At 30.6% G+C, this 25024-nt stretch overlaps 2 protein-coding genes across 2 annotated transcripts; one reads left to right on the forward strand and one right to left on the reverse strand.

Annotated features, from left to right (window-relative positions):
- Nucleotides 1–853: 853 nt before the first annotated feature.
- On the reverse strand, nt 854–14983 carry gtf2h1 (general transcription factor IIH, polypeptide 1). Its single transcript, XM_073832041.1, has 15 exons — nt 14844–14983; nt 12179–12334; nt 11846–12038; nt 10267–10432; nt 10082–10175; nt 6900–7049; nt 6721–6800; nt 6501–6634; nt 6333–6420; nt 4513–4601; nt 4288–4405; nt 4118–4208; nt 3872–3987; nt 3667–3759; nt 854–1662 (listed from the first exon to the last, which is right to left on the reverse strand). The coding sequence occupies exons 2-15, from the start codon at nt 12330–12332 to the stop codon at nt 1576–1578; spliced, it is 1653 nt and encodes a 550-aa protein (XP_073688142.1). The 5' UTR covers nt 12333–12334; nt 14844–14983; the 3' UTR covers nt 854–1575.
- Nucleotides 14984–15305: 322 nt separating this feature from the next.
- Nucleotides 15306–25018, forward strand: rccd1 (RCC1 domain containing 1). Its single transcript, XM_073831853.1, has 8 exons — nt 15306–15531; nt 16781–16987; nt 17069–17234; nt 18673–18794; nt 18892–18990; nt 19239–19388; nt 19474–19503; nt 24861–25018. Exons 1-8 carry the CDS (start codon nt 15360–15362, stop codon nt 25016–25018), a joined length of 1104 nt encoding a protein of 367 aa, XP_073687954.1. The 5' UTR covers nt 15306–15359.
- Nucleotides 25019–25024: the final 6 nt, after the last annotated feature.

Genomic DNA, 25024 nt, shown 5'->3' on the forward strand with positions numbered 1-25024 from the left:
AATATTAAAATTAATATTTAAATAATAATAATATTCTAATAATTTATATAATTAATTTATACATGCATATTATTAATTTGTAAATATATATAAAATATAATTTCTTGGATTATTATTATTATCAATACTATTGATTTTTATTTTGTTTTTTTATATTTACTCATTTTTATTTTTATTTTAATGGAAAAACCATATGTACATTTGTTAATTATTAAAAATAATTAATAATAAAAAATCATTATTAGTAAAAAAAAAACATCTTATTAAATATTACTTTACTACCCAAATAACTATTTAAAAGTTTAGCTTTAATATGTTTAAGAACATAATAGTATTTATTAAAATAAAAAGAATTAAATAAATAAAATATAAAAACAAAAAATATCAAAATTATTACAAACTGTTTTTTTTTCCTTTAAAATAAAAATATAAAAAATATATAAAATGAATACAAAATAAAAGTGATAATAATAAATGACAATATTCTAATAATTTACATTATGAATTTATAAATGCATATTATTCATTTACAACAAAATATAAGCTAAATGCCTTCCAAATTGTTATTTTACGCATATTTATAATATACATGTTTCACCAAATAAACTGAGTCTTTATACATAAAAAGATATAGCAGTCCACAGCATCTATAAGATTAAAACCCCCTGGTTTTACACACACAAAAGAATGTTAACATGTTCACATTCATTTGAAACGGACCAATTCCTGCAAACTTTTAAAATACAGTGCTTCCTCTTTTGGTTTTCACAGTATAACAGTTTCTTCCCTGCATGCACACTTGGGTAACGGAGTACTTTGAGGAAGCTCTTTTAATGCAACACATGACACCAGCTGAACAGTTTAAACCTTGACTTTATTTGCAATAACATCCACAACTCAGTGCAGCTAGAGAAGACACGTTATAAAGCAGTGCACACAGATCAGTAAATGCACTACATACAAATTATTATTATTATTTCTTTCTTTTACAGTATTGCTATTTCCCCTCCCATTGGCGTGTCTTGAGCAACCGATTCTCCAATCAGCCTCAAGTCTCGGGAGGGTTGAACTGGATCGCAATATCCGATCTGTAAAGAGTCCTCCTTATCAATGACTTAAAAGCGTTTCCCTCAAACGGAGTCCTTTGCATTAAACGTTAGAAGTTCCTGAGTTTCCACCGATATTATTGAGCCCAGTTTGGTCATTGTAGAAATACAACACTGTTAAAAATGTTCCATCTTACTTAGGAAATGAAATAATCCATTGAAAAAAACAAAACAAAAAAAACGGGAAAGGCAAAAAACTGAATGGAACGGAACGAACCAAGTAAAGAGAGAAGAAAATAATTACAGTTATTTGTGACTGGCGCAGCCCATCTCCACGTGGACCAATAGGATTACAGAATTTGCTTCTCCAAGCCCCTCCCCCAGGCAGGCATGCTCACTAGCACCTCCAGCTCTGATTGGCTGGAAAATCTGCCCTTCAGGCTCCATTCGGACCGTCTCTGTTCTTCCTTTTCTCTTTAAATTTATCCAGAGTCTTTTTCCTCCCTTTCATGGATTTCTCTCCGCCTCCTCAGGTTTTTCTCATCATTCGGCGTGTTTGCCAGGCTTGGAACTTGTTGTACGCAGCCTGAAGCATTTCCTCCAGGTGGCCAGTTAGCTGTCGCAATAAGAAAACACAGGAAAGCGTTATGTATTTCCATTGTAAGCGCATCAAAAGTATTAATAGATTATACGATTTTGATGATAAGACCATGCAAAGCTTGTAAACCCTGTGACCATGTGAACAAAATACCAAAATACAGACAAAGTACACCTCAAATAAACATTTTATTTGTATTTTAATGGAAAAAACGTATCACTTTAATTATTAAAAAAATTATTAATAAAAAGAAAGATTAAAATAAACAAATTAAAATAAAAAATATTATTAGTAAAAATGTTTACTTTTATTTTATTTGATCATGTTTAAGAATTTTATTCATTAAACAACTACCACACGTTTTTTCCATTAAAATAAAAATGTAAAAAAATTTTTTTTAAATAACTACAAAATAAAAACCAGTACTAATTATAATAATTTCTTTTAATTTCAATGATTAATATTATAAATGTATATTATTAAAATTAATACAAAATGTAGAACAATTACCACACATATAGTTTTTCCATTGAAAAAGTCAAATAAATATTAAAATAACTACAAAATAAAAACCAGCAGTAATTATAATAACAATAATAATATTTTAATGATTCATATTATCAATTTCTAAATGCATATTATTTATTTGTAAATATATATAAAATATACATTATTGTATTATTATTACTAATTTTTTATTTTATATTAAGTTTATTTTTAATGGAAAATCCATAGAAAGATTCAAATGATTGTTAGTAAAAAATTATATATATATATATATATATATATATATATATATATATATATATATATATATAAAATCAGTTAGTAACATACCATAAAAGGTGCAAGATAATTAAAATAAAAAATTAGTAGTAGTAAAAAAATATATATAATCAGTTAGTGACATACTGTAAAAGGTGCAAAATCTTACAATCTTAATATTACTTTAGTTTGGTTTGACCATGTTTAAGAACAATTATTTATTATAAATTATTTAATTATATATTACATTATATTTATTAAAATAAAAATAAATGATTAAAATATAAAGCAAAAATTATTAAAACGAATACAAAATGTAGAACAGCTACCACACATGGTTTTTCTTTTAAAAAAAATAATGATTTTTACTATTTAAAATAACTGTTTTCTATTAAAATATATTTTAAAATGTAATTTATTCCTGTGATTTCAATGCTGAATTTTTAGCATTAATACTACAGTCACATGATCGTTCAGAAATCGTTTTAATTCCTAAAAAACTGTTTAAAATATTAAAATAATAATAATTTTTTGAACAGTAAATCAGCATATTAGAATGATTTTTGAAGGATCATGATGTGACACTGAAGACTGGAGTAATGATGCTGAAAATTCACTTTTGACCAGAGAAATAAATTACATTTTAAAATATATTCACAAACTTTTACTGTTTTTGCTATACTTTGGATCAAATAAATGCAGGCTTGCTGAGAAGAAGAGACTTCTTTAAAAACATTACAAATATTACTGTTCAAAAACTTTTGACTGGTAATATGAGAAAAATATGTCATTGTTTTGCATAAAAGTAGGTTTAAGTTAAACATACAAATACATATTACCTAGTTAGCTTTTAAGTGTTTTGAGACATTATAATTATAATATTATATATATTATACAATTTCTTTTAGGTATTGCATTTGTATTTTTATTTAAACTTCAGGAAAGACTGCTTAATTGTGGCCGATTTGTAGATTATACTTCAATTTTTTTCAGTATTTCCCATTTACTTCCTATGTCAGTCATTTCTGAATGCAAAGATCACAAGTGTTACTAATTTGTTAACGCATTTTCCAATCACATCCACAATTTTCAACAGTACAATATTCTGAACAAGTTCTACCACTCACTCCAAGAAAAGACCAATTCTGGGCTGTCTTTCTAATAGCAGCAAGATGCTCATTAATGATTCATGTTTACTCTAAGTAGTAGAACCCATTACAGTAAATGGAGGGGGTGTGGCAAGGGGCGTGGCCTTACATTAGTGCTCAAATACTGCCGTTGGATCTTCTCTTGAAAGGGGCGGAGCTTCGTCACCTGGAATCTCTCCAGGTTAGATTTCATCTTTATCACCTGTGAGCAGGAAAGGAGACAGATAAAACAAATCAGACAAAATCAACTAAATAATAATACTTCATTATTTTAATTTGAAAATATGTAATGTAAATGAAGTGCACTTTTTGACCTTTTCCTCCAGGAAGGGAGTGTTCACAGGGAAGCAGGACCAGAAGTGTCGGAGCAGCTCTCCGACGGCTGTATATAAGTGCTTCAGCTCGCTCTGAACATCAGTGGGCACTAATTCTATATAGATAAACACAAAGAGAGTATAGATCACGTTAAAGGACAGTAAAATGCCTGTTTTAAGCTTCTTGCATTAAAAAGTGCATTAAAATCTCAGTGGAAGCAACATTTGATTTGTTAATGGTCTCACGGTTAATGGTCTGTTGGCCTCCGCCCTGCATTAGAACCCCTCCAGGTGACAGTGCTGTAATGGCGGAGCTGGCCGCACCACTGGACATGACCTGAAACAGGTCGGAAAATATAATATAATAAAATACAGACTAGAATCCAGGACTTTAACTACAGAACTCAATGGTGTACCTGTGTCAGACGGGGTTTATAGCTCCTCATCTCATGCTGGATAATGCTGATGGAGTTGATAATGTCCTGACTGGTGTTGTAATGCTGCGACTGAAGAGGAACCGGGCCGTGGGAATATCTTATAGGATCAAACAAATACAAAATACAAAACATGTGATATAAAGATTCATAGATGATCAAAACACTATGTCAGGAGGATACAGAATAAAGGTGCTGGATGTTTACCTGTCTGATTTCTTGAGGTTCAGAGCGATGGTCTTACGTCCAGAGTCACCCTGCAGGTCATCATACTCTATGGCTTCCTGTAATTTCACCTGAAAAGCCACAAAAAAGAGAAATGAGAATCTGGTGTTGCTCATGTTGAACATCCTAAATACTGAAAATACTTAATATACTTTAATCATAATAATAATGACAATAAAAACAATAATAAAAGTTTATTTGAAAAAAAAAATCATTAATAAAAACATTTTTATTTTATAGTAAACAAGATATATAAACATAATGTATGAATATATATATATACATATACGTATATAGATACATTACCAGTAAAAAGTTTTTGAACAGTAAGATCAGTCTCTTCTGCTCACCAAGCCTGCATTTATCTGATTCCAGCAAAACAGTACATTTTTGAAATATTTTTACTGTTTAAAATAACTGCTTTTACTTTCAATATATTTTAAAACATCATTTATTTCTGTGATCTCAAAGCTGAATTTTTAGCATCATTACTCCAGTCTTTAGTGTCACATGATCAGAAATCATTCTATTATGCTGATTTGCTGTTAAAAAAACATTTATTATTATTATTTTTATTATTATTGAAAACAGCCAAGTTGAATTTTTAGAAAGTTCAGAAGAACAGCATTTATCTGAAATAGAAATCTTTTGTAACATTATAAATGTCTTTACCATCAATTTAAAGCACCCTTGCTAAATAAATTATTGCAAAATTATGGCATAAAAATTGAAATTATAAGATTAAAAAATAATAATAAAATTGAATACTTATCATTTTAACATAAAAGTGAAAGTTATGAAATAAAAACAATTAGATTTTTTAAAAATCTTTATAATTATGGGATAAAAATCAAAATCATGAAACTATAAGATTATAATAATTAAATTAAATAATTAAATAAATGTAAATAATTATCATTACGACATAAAAGTCAAAATTATGAAAAACAATTATGGGACTAAAAATGTAATTGAAATATAAAAAGTCAAAATTATGAGATAATCATTAAGACAAAATTAACCATAATAATTATGGGATAAAAATTCAAATTATAGGATAAAAAAATTATAAAATTGAATAATCATCATTATGACATAAAAGTCAAAATCATGAAAAAAAATTATGGGATACATAATGAAAAAATGAAACTTTTTGAGATAATCATTTTGACAAGATTAAATTACCCACAGAAATTATAAGATACAATGTCATAATTATGAGATAAAAATTCTAATTATAAGATTAAAAAATAAAAATAAAAGTATATAATTATCATTATGACAGAAGTCAAAATTATGAAAAACAATTATGGGATAAAAAAAAAAATATTATGAGATAATCATTGTGAAACAAGATGAAATTAACCATAGAAATAATGAGATACAATGAGATAAAAAAAAAAAAATCTAAATTACGGCATAAAAAAATTTATTGTAAGATTAAAAAAATAAATAAAATTGAATAATTATCATTATGACGTAAGTCAAAATCATAAAATAAAAACAGGATCATGTGACACTGAAGACTGGAGTAATGATGCTGAAAATTCAGCTTTGATCACAGGAATAAATTATATTTTAAAATATATTCAAATAGAAAGTAGTTCTTTTAAATAGTAAAAAGATTTGTACTTTGGATCAAATAAATACAGACTTAGTGAGCAAAAGATACTTTTTTTTTAATCTACTTCTAAAAACCTATTGTACTTCTACATCAAAAATGGTGTTTGCTTTGCTACATTTTGTGTCATGCATAACAACACCTAAAAATTAATGTAATGCACAATTGTGTGACATTTCACCTTTTTGAGTGGCGGCTGGAAGAAATCTGAATCTCTGGAGTTCCCATCAGTGCTGCTGGTCTCACTGGCTTGATCATTGGGAGCTTCCCTAAACACCACACATACACAGAATATTATGTGTGACACATGCAAACACAAACACACACACTCCTCTGTTCAGACACTCACGTCTTGCGTAGGCCGGCCGCCAGCACCATGGCACTGTGGTGGTTGAAGCGTTTAATGATGGCAGAGTTGCTGTTCTCTCTCAGTGATTTGTTTGATGGGTTTGACGTAGTGGGAACCGTAGCTGTCCCGTAACCCTTCGGAGAAACAAAAAAGCCACCCAAATCTCACCCAATGATTCAATATGCAGAGGAAGTGTAATTGAGAGTTGAACACCCCTCACCTCATCTAATGTTTTATCCTCGAGTGACAGCAGATCCACCATGGGGTTCTTCACTCCCTGGGTCACCATTGACTTCAGACCTGAAAAATGTGAAGAAACTCCAATCAACCTCCAGATTCAAACTCCAGATCTCAAAACATTAAATAAAGACTTCTTTAAGACGTCATAAAATGCAGTACCCTTCTCGTCCTGTTTGGCACACTCTGAGAAGATGTCCTGCTGGCCCGTGTTGATCCGGTCTCTGTGGAAGTAATGAGACTGAAAGAACCGCGTCCAGAACTCTTTCTCCGTCATGTTGTGAGGAACATTCTCAGCGTATTTCTGCTTGACTACAAAGACGGAGAGAGACAGAAAAGGGTTATATTCAATACTTTTATAGCATTTTATTTGTCCTCATGGAGGACAAGGTAAAAAATTAGTATTAAAATGTAATATTATGATGTAAAATGTTATCATTATTACATAAAAGTCTTATTAAATTACGACTTATTAAACCATAGAAATAATGAGATATATTGTTAAGATAAAAATCTAAATTATAGCATAAGAATTTAAATTACAAGATTAAAAAATAATAATAAAATTTAATAATTATCATAACATGAAAGTCAAAATTAAATTGAAATTAAAATAAAAACAACTGATTAAAATGTAATATTATGATGTAAAATGTTATCATTATTAAATGCAAGTCATATTAAATTATGACTTATTAAACCCTAAAAATAATGAGATAATAATAATAATTGATTTATAATAATAAATCAAAATTATAGCACGAAAATGTAAATTATAAGATTAAAAAATAATAATAAAATGGAATAATTATCATTATGACAAGTCAAAATTATAAAAAAACAATTGATAAAAAAACCTAATTGAAATACAAAAAGTCAAAATTATGAGAATCATTTTGACAAAATGAAATTAACCATAGAAATCATGAGATACAATGAAACTAATGTTAAAATTGAATAATTATCATTATAACATAAAATTATAAGATACACAAACATTTTGGCATAAAAACTGAAATAATAAGATAAAAAAAATAACATTTTATAATTGTCATTATGACATAAATTTCAAAATTATGAAATAAAAACAATTATGTGAAAAAAATGTAATTGAAATATAAAGTCAAAATAATGAGAATCATTTTGACCAAAGATAAAGTTATGAGATACAATGTCATTATTATGAGATAATCAAAATTATGAGTTTCTAAAATTCTAAGTTCTAAAATTCTAAAAAATTATTGAAATATAAATGTAATATATAATAAAATAATAATAATCTAAATATAAAAAATATGCGATAATTTTGACACAATGAAATTAACCATAGAAATTATGAGATACAATGTCATAATTATGAGATAAAAATCTAAATGATGGCATAAACATGTAAATTTTAAGATACTTTTTTTTTTAAATAATTAGCATTATGACATAGGTCAAAATTATAAAATAAAAACAATTATGAGATTTAAAAAAAAAGAGATAATCATTTTGACAAAATGAAATTAACCATAGAAATTATGAGATAGAATGTCATAATTATGAGATTAAAAAATCTAAATTATGACAAAAACATTGAAATTATAAATTTAAAAAACTAATATTAAAATTGAATAATTATCATTATAACGTAAATCAAAATTATGAAAAACAATTATGAGATAATTGCGAGATACAATGTCATATATATATAAGATATATAAATTATGGCATAAAATTGAAATAAGATAAAAATACAATTAAATAGAAAAATCATTATGAAATAAATTATGAAAACAATTATGAGATTAAAAAAATGTAACTGAAATATAAAAAAGTCTAAATTATGAGATGATAATTTTGACAAAATTAAATTAACCATAAAATTTATGAGATACAATGTCATAATTATCAGATAGAAATCTAAATGATGGCATAAAAATTTTAATTATAAGATTAAAAATAATGATAAAATTGAACAATTGTCATTATGACACAAGTCAAAATTATGAAATAAAAACAATTATAAGATAAAAAAAAATAACTTAAATATAAAAAGTCAAAATTAAGAGATAATCATTTTGACACAAGATGAAATTAACCATAGAAATTATGAGATACAACGTCATAATTAGATAAATTAGATAAAATCTAAATGATGGCATAAAAATGTAAATTATAAAATAATTTAAAATTAAAATAATAATAATAATAATAATAATAATAATAATAATAAATTATCATTATGACATAAATCAAAATTATGAAAGAAAAACAATTATGAGATAAAAAAAAATAAAATTAGCTGAAATATAAAAAGTCAAAATTATGAGAAATTATAAGATAAAAAATAATAAATTATTAATAAATATCATTATGACAAAAGTCAAAATTGTGAAAAAACAATTATGAGATAAAATTTTAAATTATAATTAAAAAATAATAACACAATTGAATAATTATCATTATGACATAGAAGTCAAAAATATGAAAAACAATTATGGGTTAATTATAAAATACAATGTCATAATTATGAGAATAACATTAAAATTATGTCATAAAAATTTAGATTATAAGATTAAAAAATAATAAAATGGAATAATAATTATCATTATGATAATAAAAACAAATATGAAATAGAAATATTTATTGAAATATAAAAAGTCAAAATGAAGAAATTATCAACAGAAAAAAAAAACATTAAAATTGAAATTCTAAGATTAAAAAATAATAATAAATTGAAGAATTTGAAATAATTGAAATGAATCATTCTGAATCATTTTGACACAAAATTAAATTATGAGATTAAATCATAGTTCAGACAAAAATTGAAAATATAAAATAAATTATGAGATTAAAGTTGAAATTGAGAAAGACAAAACTGAGCTAAAATAAGGGCTTATAATTTATAAATTAAATTATGATATAAAAAGTCATAATTATGACAGAATTACAACAAAAAGGCAAAATTATGAGAAAGAAATTATGACAAGTTAAAACTATTTAACAAATCAATTATGACAAAACCTATACAACATTTATGTCATATCTATGACTTATCTAACCATGACTGTCATTCATTTAATACAGAAAGGTATCAATAACAAGAGTTATGTATTTTTTTTATGTTTATAAGAGTATCACACTGTTAGCTTAGTGACAAAACATATCATGAACAACTGTGACTCCTTCAGTTTATATAGGAGTGTCTACACATGTAGATTCTTATAAATTAGGATGCCCCCTTAGAAGGAAGCTGCCTATGTAGGCAGCAGAACACAAGGCAGCACACTAGGGTTTGGAACGGACCCTTTTAAGGATTATTGTGATAGTTTGAGCATGATCTTAATCATTTATCTTACCTGTAGGGTAAGTTCTGAAAATCGACTCAATGATATCAGAGGTCAGATTGTAGCGCAAGCCATTACAGCCATCCGTCTGGGGTCTAATGTCGGCCTGTAAGCAAAGTGACAACATGATCACAGGGTGAATTTAAATTGTAAATGCTCCCATTAAACTATCAGTCACATGATGCATTTGAACTCACCAGGAAGGCAGCAGAGATGCCCACATCCTGTTTGTTGTTGTTGGAGAGGGAGTGTTCCACAGAATTCAGGCTCAGCCGATTGGCCCAGAACTCTTCAGCGCTGATCACCTGACTCACCACTAAGTCCTTATAGAGCTGGAAGAGAACAGGGTCTTCCTGCAACATCCTGAAACACAAAACATTAGCTGGAGGTCAGCTAATACCAATAAAGTGAGAGAATCTGCAAAATGTTAATTATTTTAGCAAAATAAGAGAGATCATTCAAAATGCATATTATTTTTTATTTAGTACTGACCTAATTAAGATATTTCACATAAAATATGTTCACATGTAAATGTATGATTTTGAGATCCACCTTTTCACTCTGAGGACAACTGAGGGACTCACATGCAACTATTACAGAAGGTTCAAACGCTCACTGATGCTTCAGAGGGAAAAATTATACAATAAGTGCCAGGGGGTGAAAACTTTTGAACAGAATGAAGCGTACATTGTTCTTATTTTGCCTAAATATCATATTTTTTCATTTAATACTGCCCTTTAGAAGCTACAGAAGATACTTACATGTTCCCCAGAAGACAAAATAAGTTCATTTTACCCTGATCTTCGATTTCAAAAAGATTTCACCCCCTTTATGCATGGTTTTTCCTTCTGAAGCATCAGTGAGTGTTTGAACCTTATAGTTGCTTATGAGTCCCTCAGTTGTCCTCAGTGTGAAAAGATGATTCTCAGAATCACACAGTCATTGTTGGAAAGGGTTCAAATACACAAAAATGCTGAAACTCCAAAGGATTTGTGGGACCTGAAGGATTTTTCTGAAGAACAGCGGGCAGTTTAACTGTTCAGGACAAACACAGCTGTGGATCATTCAGGTAACAACACAGTATTAAGAATCAAGCGTATGTAAACTTTTGAACGGAGTCATTTTTATAAATTTGTGGACTATATGTGACCCTGGACCACAAAACCAGTCATAAGGTTAAATTTGACAAAACTGAGATGTATACATCGTATGAAAGCTCAATAAATAAGCTTTCTATTGATGTATGGTTTGTTAGGATAGGACAATATTTGTTCGAGATACATCTATTTGAAAATCTGGAATCTGAGGGTGCAAAAAAATCAAAATACTGAGAAAATCACCTTTAAAGTTGTCCAAATTAAGTTCTTAACAATGCATATTACTAATCAAAAATTACATTTTGATAGGTTTGCAGAAGGAATTTTACAAAAACATCTTCATGGAACATGATCTTTACTTAATATCCTAATGATTTTTGACATAAAAGAAAAATCAATCATTTTGACCCATACAATGTATTTTTGGCTATTGCTACAAATATACCCCAGCGACTTAAGACTGGTTTTGTGGTCCAGGGTCACATATGTAAATGTCTTTTATGTGAAATATCTTATTCAGGTCAGTACTAAATAAACAATAACAAACATTTTGTATGATCCCTCCTATTTTGATAAAATAATTAACATTTTGCAGATTCTGCAAGGTGTATGTAAACTTTTGACCTCAACTGTAGGTCAGAATTTAATGATGGCAAATGAGACACTATGAAAATGTCACCTGTTTTTCTCTTCCAGCTCTTTATTGGCTTTCTTCTTGAACTTGGGCAGGAGCTGCTGTAGGAGCTCTTTGGTGGCGTCTCTGTCCTTCAGTGCTGTGCTCTCATTGGAGAAATGAAAGGTGGTGCTTTCTCCCGTGTGCAAAACCAGCTGTAGCTGGATCTTCGCCTTCCCATCAGGACTGATCTTCTGACCTGCAAATGAGAAAAAAAAATTTCAGCATCATTACTCTAGTCTTCAGTGTCACATGATCCTTTAGAAATCATTTTAATACGCTGATTTGCTGCTCAAGAAACAATTATTATTATTATCAATGCTGAAAACAGTAACTCACAGCGGATGTCAGCATACAGGTGGCTAACTGTGAAGCGGTCCTTCCCTTCCGGACCCCATGCGATCCGCTCGGCCATCAGGTACAGAGTCCCATCCTGCTTTCTCTGACGGACCCTCTTCACCACCAACAACACCTCCTCGGACAGAGACGCCATGGCTACAGAAAGAAAGAATCTGATTAATAATGCAGAACATTGAGATCACAGATTTATAGCGTCTCATCACATCATTTTAACACCATTAGAAACCTGGGCAGGGCTGTGAAGAAGGGTGTAGAGTTTACAGCTCTCAATAACCAAAAAAACATGCAGAAATAAAATATTACATCAGAAGATCATATATATATATATATATATATATATATATAAAAGATATGGCAGCAGATTCAGATTAAGATGAGATATTAAATCATATACTGAATCTGAACAGAAGAGATATTAAACCAGATATGACTCAGATCACACTCAGAATATAGATTAAATCAGATTAGGATCAGATTCAGAAGGAATTTAAGACCTGATGTTAAATTAGATGTTATTTGATGTTAAATTAGTCAGAATCAGATCAGAACAGTTGTTAAATCAGATATGAAAGCAGATTCAGATCAAATTTAGAATATTAACCAGATTAGCATCAGATCAGATTCAGATTTAATTTATGACCTGACATTAATTTAGATTCAAAATCAGATCAGAACAGATGTTAAATCAGATGTGAGAACAGATTCAGATTAGACTCAGAACTAAAAGGCAATCAGATAGAGATCAAATATGACAGATTCAGATTGAAATCAGATATTAAATCTTATTCCGAATCTAATCAGAATTCAGATCAGACTCAGAATATATATTAAATCAGATTAGAATTTGATTCAGATTAAATTTAAGACCTGATGTTAAATTAGATTCAGAATCAGATCAGAACAGATTCAGATCAGACTCAAAATGTAAATCAGATCAGATTCAGAATTAGTTTAAGATCAAAACAGAAGAGAATATTCTGAATGAGAACAAAAGAGATATCAAACCAGATATGATTGAGATCAGATGTAGAATATAGATTAAATCAGATTAGGATCAGATTCAGATTCAATGTAAGACCTGATGTTAAATTAGATTCAGAATCAGATCAGAACAGACATTAAATCAGCCATGAGAACAGACTCAGATCAGACTCAGAATATAAATCAGATTAGGATCCGATCAGATCAGATTCAGAATTAGTTTAAAATCAGAACAGAAGAGATATTAAACCAGATATGATTCAGAGCAGACTCAATCAGATTAGGATCAGATTTAGACTACATTTAAGACCTGTCATTAAATTAGATTCAGAATCAGATCAAAACAGACATTAAATCAGACATGAGAACAGATTCAGATCAGACTCAGAATATAACCCAGATTAGGACCCAATCAGATTCAGAAACAGTTTAAGATCTGATATTAAATCATATTCTGAATCAGAACATAAGAGATATTAAACCAGATATGATTCAGATCAGACTCGGAATATAACCCAGATTAGGATCCAATCAGATTCAGAAACAGTTTCCGATCTGATATTGAATCATATTCTGAATCTGAACAGAAGAGATATTAAACCAGATATGATTCAGATCAGACTTGGAATATAGGTTAAATCAGATTAGGATCAGATTCAGATTCAATATAAGATCTGATGTTAAATTAGATTTAGATTCAGATGAGAACAGACATTAAATCAGACAAGAGAACAGATTCAGATCAGACTCAGAAAATATAACCCAGATTAGGATCAAATCAGATTCAGAAACAGTTTAAGATCTGATATTAAATCATATTCTGAATCTGAACAGAAGAGATATTAAACCAGATATGATTCAGATCAGACTTGGAATATAGGTTAAATCAGATTAGGATCAGATTCAGATTCAACGTAAAACCTGATGATAAATTAGATTAAGATTCAGATCAAAACAGACATTAAATCAGATATGAGAACAGATTCTGATCAGACTCACAATATAAATCAGATTAGGATCCGATTTAGGTTAAATTTAAGACCTGACATTATATTAGATTCAGAATCAGATCAGAACATCATTAAATCAGATATGATTCAGATCGGATTAAGAATATAGATTAAATCAGATTCAGAATCAATGTAAGACCTGATGTTAAATTAGATTCAGATTCAGATGAGAACAGACCTTAAATTAGATATGAGAACAGATTCTGATCAGACTCACAATGTAAATCAGATTAGGATCTGATAAGATTCAAAACAAGTTTGAGATATACTATTAAATCATATTCAAAACCAGGACAGAACAGATATTAAACCAGACACGACAATAAATTCAGATCAAAGTTAAATGAACCGATATTAAACCACATTCAGACCTGAACCTCCACTGGAGCTAACAGCACTAGCACACATCACCCATTCTCCCCAAAAACCTTTACTAAAGTCAACAAACTAAGACTCATATTCAGCACATGTAAAAATAGAGATCCCAAACTACTGGTTTTCAATGTCAGAGGCACTTTAAACATAACAAAACACATTTTAAACACATTTAAAGGTGACTAATCTCAAATCTGCACCTGAAAGCTGAACTCACGCACACAACCGGTTACGTTACTTTAATTAAAGTGCTTTATTTTAATACAATAACCCCTCACCTGGCGCTCCAAGGCTGCTGAAGCCGAAGCCTCAATAATGATCTTGTGGTAAGCGACGTGAAATCAGTGTAAATGACAGTATTTGTGTTTTATTTACAGTCGTTACGGACACCGTGAGTGACAGCAGCCCTCAGATCCGCCATAGAAACAAAGTGAAGCCAGAAACCCTGGCGCGCTTCCGCATAATGGCCGCGAAACGGATTCGATTTCAAAATTAAAGTTCTGTAGCTGGTCAATGGATTATATTTAAATTTAAATATTTACTTTTAATATTAATATTTTTTATTTAAATTATATTATATTTTATAATATAATATAATACGCTCTGTTTTCCAGTCATATAGCGTTTATTATAGATTGTATTTTATTTTTGAACGCTAGATTACTTTTATTTTGACAGAAGACGACACTCATGTTCCGACTTTAGACGTTCCTAATTGTTGCTTATGGAACTTCCTTGCAACTTTCCACACATGAAAGCAAGTGCCAGGTCTTTATGTGAACCTGGATAGGTCAATGAATTGGTTTGGTTTTGGTTTCAATGGCTTTGGTCAGATAAGGCCGGCAGATGTGAGTGGACAGGTAACCTGTAAAGTGAACACAGCGGTCCTGATATCAGAGGATGAATGCAGATCATGTAGAGTCAGAGCCAGCTGGAGCTCCAGAGCTGATGTGCATCATGCAGCCTGTAAGTAAGCTATGACTAACACAATTATTTGCTTAAGTACGTTTTAACTTAGTTTTTCTGCAATATTAGTTACATTTCTAATCTTACTATTTATAATCTATATTAAAAATATTTTTAAATTTACATTGTTTGCAATATTAGTCGCATTTGCTAGTTTCTAATCTAATAATAAAATAATAAAAAAAACTTAAATGTACATAGTTTGTAATAATATATATATTTTATATATTTTTTGCTCACGTTATATATATAATTAACTGAGTAAAAAATTAAATAAAATAACTTAAATTCACATTATATATATAATTAACTATGAGTTTAAAAATAAAATAACAAAATAACTTAAATTCACGTTTTACATATAATATATTTTACATACATATATTTACGTATAGATTATATATTTAATTAACTGAGTAAAAAAAAGAAATAAAATAATAAAATAACATATTTTTTATTTTCATATATATATATATCATATTTTGCTCATTATATATAATAAACTATGAGTTTAAAAATTAAAATAATAAAATAACTTAAATTCACATTTTACATATACATGTATTATATATTGGTCACATGATGTATATAATTAACAATAAGTAAAAAAAAATGATGAGCAATGTGATGAGCAATGAGTAAAAAATTATAAAATAATAATAAAATTATATATAATAAAATAATAAAAACTTATTTTCACATTTTTATATAAATATATCTAAAATATTTTACATAAAAATATATATTTAATTATATTTTCACATACATACATATATATATATATATATATATATGAGTAAATAAAATAATAAAATAACTTTCAATTTACATACTTTGTACAAAATTATTCACATGTACTGTAATAATATAACTTGATTGTAGTAAAATCCATTAATTAATAATAAAATAACTTAAACACACACACACACACACACACACACACACATATATGTATTGCTCACATTATATCCTTAAATGTTTTTTAGTTGGTAAAGTAAACTAATCCAAAAATATTTACAATTACTATATTGTAAAACAATTTACAATATAATAATAATAATAATAATTACAATAAACATACATTTTGTTTAATTTTACAAACAACTTACATTTTATTTAATTATTGTAATATATTTATTTATAGCAATTTTGTTATGTGCTTATCATTCACTTTAATTTATATCTTTTGTTCACATTATATATATCCAGTTATTTTCTATCTATAATCCAGGTACATTGTTCATTTCAGCTGGCAGTCATGTGTGTGTGTCAGGATTCGTGTCTGGTTCATCAAAAGAGGTTTTGCCAGAGAGTCAGGGCTGCACAGATGCTCTGATCAGTGAAGGATACCTGACGCTCAGCTTCACAGACAGAGTGGAATGCTGGGAAATCCAGCACACACATATCAAGCTTGTGTGGAAGAGGGAGCAAGACCCCTCAGGCTCAGACAATACTGGTAATATACAGATGTCTTTTTTGTGCATACTCCTGATCATGTTGCATTATGATGCATTTATGATATGATGTATTTATTCAGGACATCCTGTTGCGCTGCCGCTGGTGTCAGGTGGGTACGTCATGCCCAAAACGCCTTTTTTCCGTCCTCTCTGCTCTAAACTCCGAGCCGTGAGCCTGGCGTTGGGCTCTGAACACGCTGTGCTGCTGACATCGGATGGGATTGTGTATTCCTGGGGATCTGGAAGGTACAAGAAACATTCCAGTTTTAATTTTTTAATTAAAAATTGAGTAACATTTTACAATAAGGTTCCGTTTATTAGTTAGTACTATACAATTTAGTTAACTAGATAAGTTAACTACAATACAATTGTTAACACATATATTGTATATTAATGTATTATTATTAACAAAAATATTAGTTAACATCAACTAACAATTTGGTATTAATATTTCTAAAGCATTTATTAATCTTTGTTAATGTTAATTTCAATATTTACTAATGCAATATCAAAAGTTAAAATATCTTTGATTATTAATTAATAGACCTGAGCTGGCATGAACTTACAATGATTTTTTAGGTATTTGTAGTTATAGTTAGTGTTACCAAAAAAAACAATAATTGTATAAAAATATATATTCTCTTAAAAAAAAAAAATATATATATATATATATATATATATATATATATATATATGTGTGTGTGTGTGTGTGTGTGTGTGTGTGTAAAAATATTTTTGTGTTAGTTCACTATACGATATAAATACAATATAAAAACATATATTAAAGGAAAAGAGATTGATTTTAAATCTTATTAATTAAGTCTTAATTAAATATTAAATATTAATTTGTTATATCAGATTATAAATAAGCAATTTAAGCATATTTGAAAAAAAAATACTATTAGAAATGATCATTACTGTAACACTGTAAACTAAAACTATTAAAAATCATTTTTGGATATTGAAAAATAGAAATATTTAATAAAAATGGCAAAAGCCCAGAACAAAATTACTAATACAACAAATTAAAATGAAAACTAAAAATATAAAAATTAAAAGCTAATTCAAAATATTAATAACTACTATATTAGTGTATAAATAAAATAAATTAAAGCTAACTAGATATATTTAATATAAATGACAAAAGCACATAACAAAATCTATGTTTGAATACTGCAATTACTAAAACCAAAATAAATTAAGGCTAACTAGAAATATTTAATAAAAATGACAAAAGCACATAAACTGTACGTTCGAATACTTACAATTACTAAAGCTAAAATAAAATAAATTAAAGCTAACTAGAAATATTTAATAAAAGTGGCAAAAGCACATAACAAAATGACTAAAACTACTATAAATTTAAATGAAAGCTGAAAATCTAAAAATAAAAGCTAATTCAAAATATTATGAAATACTATAATAGTGTATAAATAATACTAAAATAACTATTTTAATGCAAAAAAAAAAATGAATTATTTAAATTATAAAGTAATTATATTTATTATCATGGCAGTAGTTTTGCTCCACCTCCAAATTGTGCTTGTAAAAATTCATTCAATAAAATAGCCATTTCTAGACCACATCATTTTACACAGATTTGTCAAAAGCATCATTCATTTCTATACACGTTAAACTTGCATCTTTTAAAGAGTGTTTTTAAGCTGCTGTTTTGTTTTGTCAGTCATGGTCAGCTGGGTCACGGCGCTCTGACGTCACAAGAGGAGCCTCAAATAGTGGAGGCGCTGTGGGGCGTCCCGATCAGAGCAGTGTCTGCTGGGAACTGGCACTCCGCTTCCATCAGCAGTAAGCTTTTTCTAAAAAAATCCTGATCAAATTCCGCCATTTGGTTGCTCATACTAACATTCAGAGTGTTTATATGAAATATGCTTATTGAATTTAGCTGGTGGCGACCTGTATATGTGGGGATGGAATGAAAGCGGGCAGCTCGGTCTGCCATCTAGAGGCCTGGAGAAGGAAAAGCTCAAACTAAAAAGCTGTGGTAAAAAAAAATAAAAAAATTTAAGTCTCTTCTGCTCACAAACATGCATTTATTTAATCCAAAGTACAGCAAAAACAGTACAATTTTCAAATATTTCAGTTTTCTATTTGAATATATTTTAAATATAATTTATTTCTGTGATCAAAGCTGATTTTTAAGCATCATTACCTCTTCAGTATCACATGACCCTTCAGAAATCATTCTAATATGCTGATTTGCTCAAAAAACAATTATTATGTTGAAAACAGGAAACGCTGAGCAGCCCATAAATGAAGATGAAAAGAAGCAAGCAGATGTGTTTATCTCTATTCAAGCATTCCCTGCTTTAGTGGATGTCCCTAATGTGTCAGAGATCAGCAAGATCAGCTGTGGATCCCGTCACACAGCGGCTGTCACCGGTGAGATCCAGATTTGATGACTAGACTCAAGAATCAGCTAGTTGACAAAAAATGATTCAATTAACTATTTTTTTTTTATTTGAAGGTACAGGGGATCTGTACACCTGGGGATGGGGTAAGAGTTTGCTTCATTTTCTAGGAGTAAAATCAATGTAAATAGTCTCTTATGCTCATCCTCAGGCCATCAAAGATGTAGATGAGTTTGTTTCTTCATCAGGTTTGGAGAAATGTAGTGTTACATCACTTGCTCACCAATGGATGTGAATGGGTGCCGTCAGAAACAGCTGATAAAAACATCATAATAAGCCATCTTGTTAGGTGAAAAGCTGCGTGTTTGTAAGAAAAACATCCATCATTGAGATGTTTTAGGACAAACCGTTGCTTCTAGTTAAAATACTAGTCCATAATCCACTCCAGTCTATCAATTACTAGTCTATAGTCTTGTGAGGTGAAAAGCTGTGTTTTTAAGAAACAAATCTTTAATTTAAAGGGTTTAAACTTTAAACCATTGCGTCTGGCCAAAATATGAGTCCATAATTCATAATAACGCTTCCTCCAGGGCTCAAGTCCATCTCCTGTTGTCCTCTCACATCAAAATCCACTCACTGATTTGTTTACTTGTGGATTATTGCGATGTTTTTATCAGCTTTTTGGACTCTCATTCTGACGGCACCCATTCACATCCATTGGTGGGCAAGTCATGTAATGCTACATTTCTCCAAATCTAATAAAGAAACAAACTCATTTACATCTTGGATGTCAGATTTTTATTTTTGGGTGAACTATTCCTCTAAAGAGCCTTTTAATTCAACAAAAAACATTTCAGCAGCCATTTCAAACAACATTGCAGTAAAAGTTTGACTATAACAGCCCATATTTTCAGAAGGGCACCCAATAGTTCACCCAAAAGTGAAAATTTGGCCATGTGAGATGTAGATGAGTTTCTTCATCAGAACAGATTTGGAGAAATGTAGCATAACATCACTTGCTCACCAATGGATGTAAATGGGTACCGTCAGAATGAGAGTCCAAACAGCTGATGAAAACATCACAATAATCCACAAGTAATCCACACCACTCCAGTCCATCAGTGAATGCCTTGTGAGGTGAAAAGCTGTGTTTTTAAGAAACAAATCTGTCATTTAAAGCGTTTAAACTTTAAACTGTTGCATCTGGCCAAAATATGAGTCCATAATTCATAATAACACTTCCTCCGTTGCTAAAGTCCATCTCCTGTTGTCCTCTCACATCAAAATCCACTCACTGATTTGTTTACTTGTGGATTATTGTGATGTTTTTATCAGCTTTTTGGACTCTCATTCTGACGGCACCCATTCACATCCATTGGTGGGCAAGTCATGTAATGCTACATTTCTCCAAATCTAATAAAGAAACAAACTCATCTACATCTTGGATGGCAGATTGTCATTTTTGGGTGAACTATTCCTCTAAAGAGCCTTTTAATTCAACAAAAAACATTTCAACAGCAATTTCAAACAACATTGAAGTAAAAGTTTGAATATAACAGTCCATATTTTCAGAAGGGCACCCAATAGTTCACCTAAAAGTGAAAATTTGGCCATGTGAGATGTAGATGAGTTTCTTCATCAGAACAGATTTGGAGAAATGTAGCATAACATCACTAGCTCACCAATGGATGTAAATGGGTACCGTCAGAATGAGAGTCCAAACAGCTGATGAAAACATCACAATAATACACAAGTAATCCACACCACTCCAGTCCATCAGTGAATGCCTTGTGAGGTGAAAAGCTGTGTTTTTAAGAAACAAATCTGTCATTTAAAGCGTTTAAACTTTAAACTGTTGCATCTGGCCAAAATATGAGTCCATAATTCATAATAACACTTCCTCCGTTGCTAAAGTCCATCTCCTGTTGTCCTCTCACATCAAAATCCACTCACTGATTTGTTTACTTGTGGATTATTGCGATGCTTTTATCAGCTTTTTTGACTCTCATTCTGACGGCACCCATTCACATCCATTGGTGGGCAAGTCATGTAATGCTACATTTCTCCAAATCTAATAAAGAAACAAACTCATCTACATCTTGGATGGCAGATTGTCATTTTTGGGTGAACTATTCCTCTAAAGAGCCTTTTAATTCAACAAAAAACATTTCAGCAGCCATTTCAAACAACATTGCAGTAAAAGTTTGACTATAACAGCCCATATTTTCAGAAGGGCACCCAATAGTTCACCCAAAAGTGAAAATTTGGCCATGTGAGATTTAGATGAGTTTCTTCATCAGAACAGATTTGGAGAAATGTAGCATAACATCACTTGCTCACCAATGGATGTAAATGGGTACCGTCAGAATGAGAGTCCAAACAGCTGATGAAAACATCACAATAATCCACAAGTAATCCACACCACTCCAGTCCATCAGTGAATGCCTTGTGAGGTGAAAAGCTGTGTGATTTTAAGAAACAAATCTGTTATTTAAAGCGTTTAAACTTTAAACCGTTGCGTCTGGCCAAAATATGAGTCCATAATTCATAATAACACTTCCTCCGGTGCTAAAGTCCATCTCCTGTTGTCCTCTCACATCAAAATCCACTCACTGATTTGTTTACTTGTGGATTATTGCGATGTTTTTATCAGCTTTTTTGACTCTCATTCTGACGGCACCCATTCACATCCATTGGTGGGCAAGTCATGTAATGCTACATTTCTCCAAATCTAATAAAGAAACAAACTCATCTACATCTTGGATGGCAGATTTTCATTTTTGGGTGAACTATTCCTCTAAAGAGCCTTTTAATTCAACAAAAAAACATTTCAACAGCCATTTCAAACAACATTGCAGTAAAAGTTTGACTATAACAGCCCATATTTTCAGAAGGGCACCCAATAGTTCACCCAAAATTGAAAATTTGGCCATGTGAGATGTAGATGAGTTTCTTCATCAGAACAGATTTGGAGAAATGTAGCATAACATCACTAGCTCACCAATGGATGTAAATTGGTACCGTCAGAATGAGAGTCCAAACAGCTGATGAAAACATCACAATAATCCACACCACTCCAGTCCATCAGTGAATGCCTTGTGAGGTGAAAAGCTGTGCGTTTTTAAGAAACAAATCTGTTATTTAAAGCGTTTAAACTTTAAACCGTTGCGTCTGGCTAAAATATGAGTCCATAATTCATAATAACACTTCCTCCGGTGCTGAAGTCCATCTCCTGTTGTCCTCTCACATCAAAATCCACTCACTGATTTGTTTACTTGTGGATTATTGTGATGTTTTTATCAGCTTTTTGGACTCTTATTCTGACGGCACCCATTCACATCCATTGGTGGGCAAGTCATGTAATGCTACATTTCTCCAAATCTAATAAAGAAACAAACTCATCTACATCTTGGATGGCAGATTTTCATTTTTGGGTGAACTATTCCTCTAAAGAGCCTTTTAATTCAACAAAAAACATTTCAGCAGCCATTTCAAACAACATTGCAGTAAAAGTTTGACTATAACAGCCCATATTTTCAGAAGGGCACCCAATAGTTCACCCAAAAGTGAAAATTTGGCGATGTGAGATTTAGATGAGTTTCTTCATCAGAACAGATTTGGAGAAATGTAGCATAACATCACTTGCTCACCAATGGATGTAAATGGGTACCGTCAGAATGAGAGTCCAAACAGCTGATGAAAACATCACAATAATCCACAAGTAATCCACACCACTCCAGTCCATCAGTGAATGCCTTGTGAGGTGAAAAGCTGTGTGATTTTAAGAAACAAATCTGTTATTTAAAGCGTTTAAACTTTAAACCGTTGCGTCTGGCCAAAATATGAGTCCATAATTCATAATAACACTTCCTCCGGTGCTAAAGTCCATCTCCTGTTGTCCTCTCACATCAAAATCCACTCACTGATTTGTTTACTTGTGGATTATTGCGATGTTTTTATCAGCTTTTTTGACTCTCATTCTGACGGCACCCATTCACATCCATTGGTGGGCAAGTCATGTAATGCTACATTTCTCCAAATCTAATAAAGAAACAAACTCATCTACATCTTGGATGGCAGATTTTCATTTTTGGGTGAACTATTCCTCTAAAGAGCCTTTTAATTCAACAAAAAAACATTTCAACAGCCATTTCAAACAACATTGCAGTAAAAGTTTGACTATAACAGCCCATATTTTCAGAAGGGCACCCAATAGTTCACCCAAAATTGAAAATTTGGCCATGTGAGATGTAGATGAGTTTCTTCATCAGAACAGATTTGGAGAAATGTAGCATAACATCACTAGCTCACCAATGGATGTAAATTGGTACCGTCAGAATGAGAGTCCAAACAGCTGATGAAAACATCACAATAATCCACACCACTCCAGTCCATCAGTGAATGCCTTGTGAGGTGAAAAGCTGTGTGATTTTAAGAAACAAATCTGTTATTTAAAGTGTTTAAACTTTAAACCGTTGCGTCTGGCCAAAATATGAGTCCATAATTCATAATAACACTTCCTCCAGTGCTGAAGTCCATCTCCTGTTGTCCTCTCACATCAAAATCCACTCAATGATTTGTTTACTTGTGGATTATTGTGATGTTTTTATCAGCTTTTTGGACTCTCATTCTGACGGCACCCATTCACATCCATTGGTGGGCAAGTCATGTAATGCTACATTTCTCCAAATCAAATAAAGAAACAAACTCATCTACATCTTGGATGGCAGATTTTCATTTTTGGGTGAACTTTTCCTCTAAAGAGCCTTTTAATTTAACAAAAAACATTTCAACAGCCATTTCAAACAACATTGCAGTAAAAGTTTGACTATAACAGCCCATATTTTCAGAAGGGCACCCAATAGTTCACCCAAAATTGAAAATTTGGCCATGTGAGATGTAGATGAGTTTCTTCATCAGAACAGATTTGGAGAAATGTAGCATAACATCACTTGCTTACCAATGGATGTAAATGGGTACCGTCAGAATGAGAGTCCAAACAGCTGATGAAAACATCACAATAATCCACAAGTAATCCACACCACTCCAGTCCATCAGTGAATGCCTTGTGAGGTGAAAAGCTGTGTGATTTTAAGAAACAAATCTGTTATTTAAAGCGTTTAAACTTTAAACCGTTGCGTCTGGCCAAAATATGAGTCCATAATTCATAATAACACTTCCTCCGGTGCTGAAGTCCATCTCCTGTTGTCCTCTCACATCAAAATCCACTCACTGATTTGTTTACTTGTGGATTATTGCGATGTTTTCATTAGCAGTTTGGAGTCTCATTTTAATGGCACCCATTCACTGCAGAGGATTCATTGGTGAGCAACTGATGTAACATTTTACATTTTTAATCTGATGAAGAAACAAACTCACCTACATTTTGGATGGCCTGAGGGTGGGTACATACTGATCCCATAATGTTTAGCAGTACTGTGTGTTAATTTATATTTCAAAAGTGCTAAAAGTTGCCTTTTCTCAATCTGTGTCATATTAATAGGTCATTATGGACAGCTGGGACATGGCACTGAAAATAGCACCGATGAGCCAACACTGGTGGATTACTTCCCTAGCCATCAAATGTGTGTTAAAGATGTTGTTTGTGGGTTATGGAACACTTTTGTGTCCGCTGTGCCGAAAGAACAACCTCCATCCTGACAGGAA

The sequence above is a fragment of the Garra rufa genome, chromosome 25 (genome assembly GCF_049309525.1).
Source record: "Garra rufa chromosome 25, GarRuf1.0, whole genome shotgun sequence".
Classification (NCBI taxonomy): domain Eukaryota; kingdom Metazoa; phylum Chordata; class Actinopteri; order Cypriniformes; family Cyprinidae; genus Garra; species Garra rufa.

Bases quoted from the DNA above. Each gene is read 5' to 3' on its own strand.
- gtf2h1 (XM_073832041.1), bottom strand. From the start codon at position 12,332: ATGGCGTCTCTGTCCGAGGAGGTGTTGTTGGTGGTGAAGAGGGTCCGT. The intron at 7,050-10,081 runs GTAAGATAAATG...CCGTCTTTGTAG, and splicing joins TTTCAGAACTTACCCTACAG to TCAAGCAGAAATACGCTGAG. The intron at 1,663-3,666 runs GTAAGGCCACGC...TTATTGCGACAG, and splicing joins GGCAGTATTTGAGCACTAAT to CTAACTGGCCACCTGGAGGA.
- rccd1 (XM_073831853.1), top strand. From the start codon at position 15,360: ATGAATTGGTTTGGTTTTGGTTTCAATGGCTTTGGTCAGATAAGGCCG. The intron at 16,988-17,068 runs GTAATATACAGA...GTATTTATTCAG, and splicing joins CTCAGGCTCAGACAATACTG to GACATCCTGTTGCGCTGCCG. The intron at 18,795-18,891 runs GTAAGCTTTTTC...TATTGAATTTAG, and splicing joins GCACTCCGCTTCCATCAGCA to CTGGTGGCGACCTGTATATG.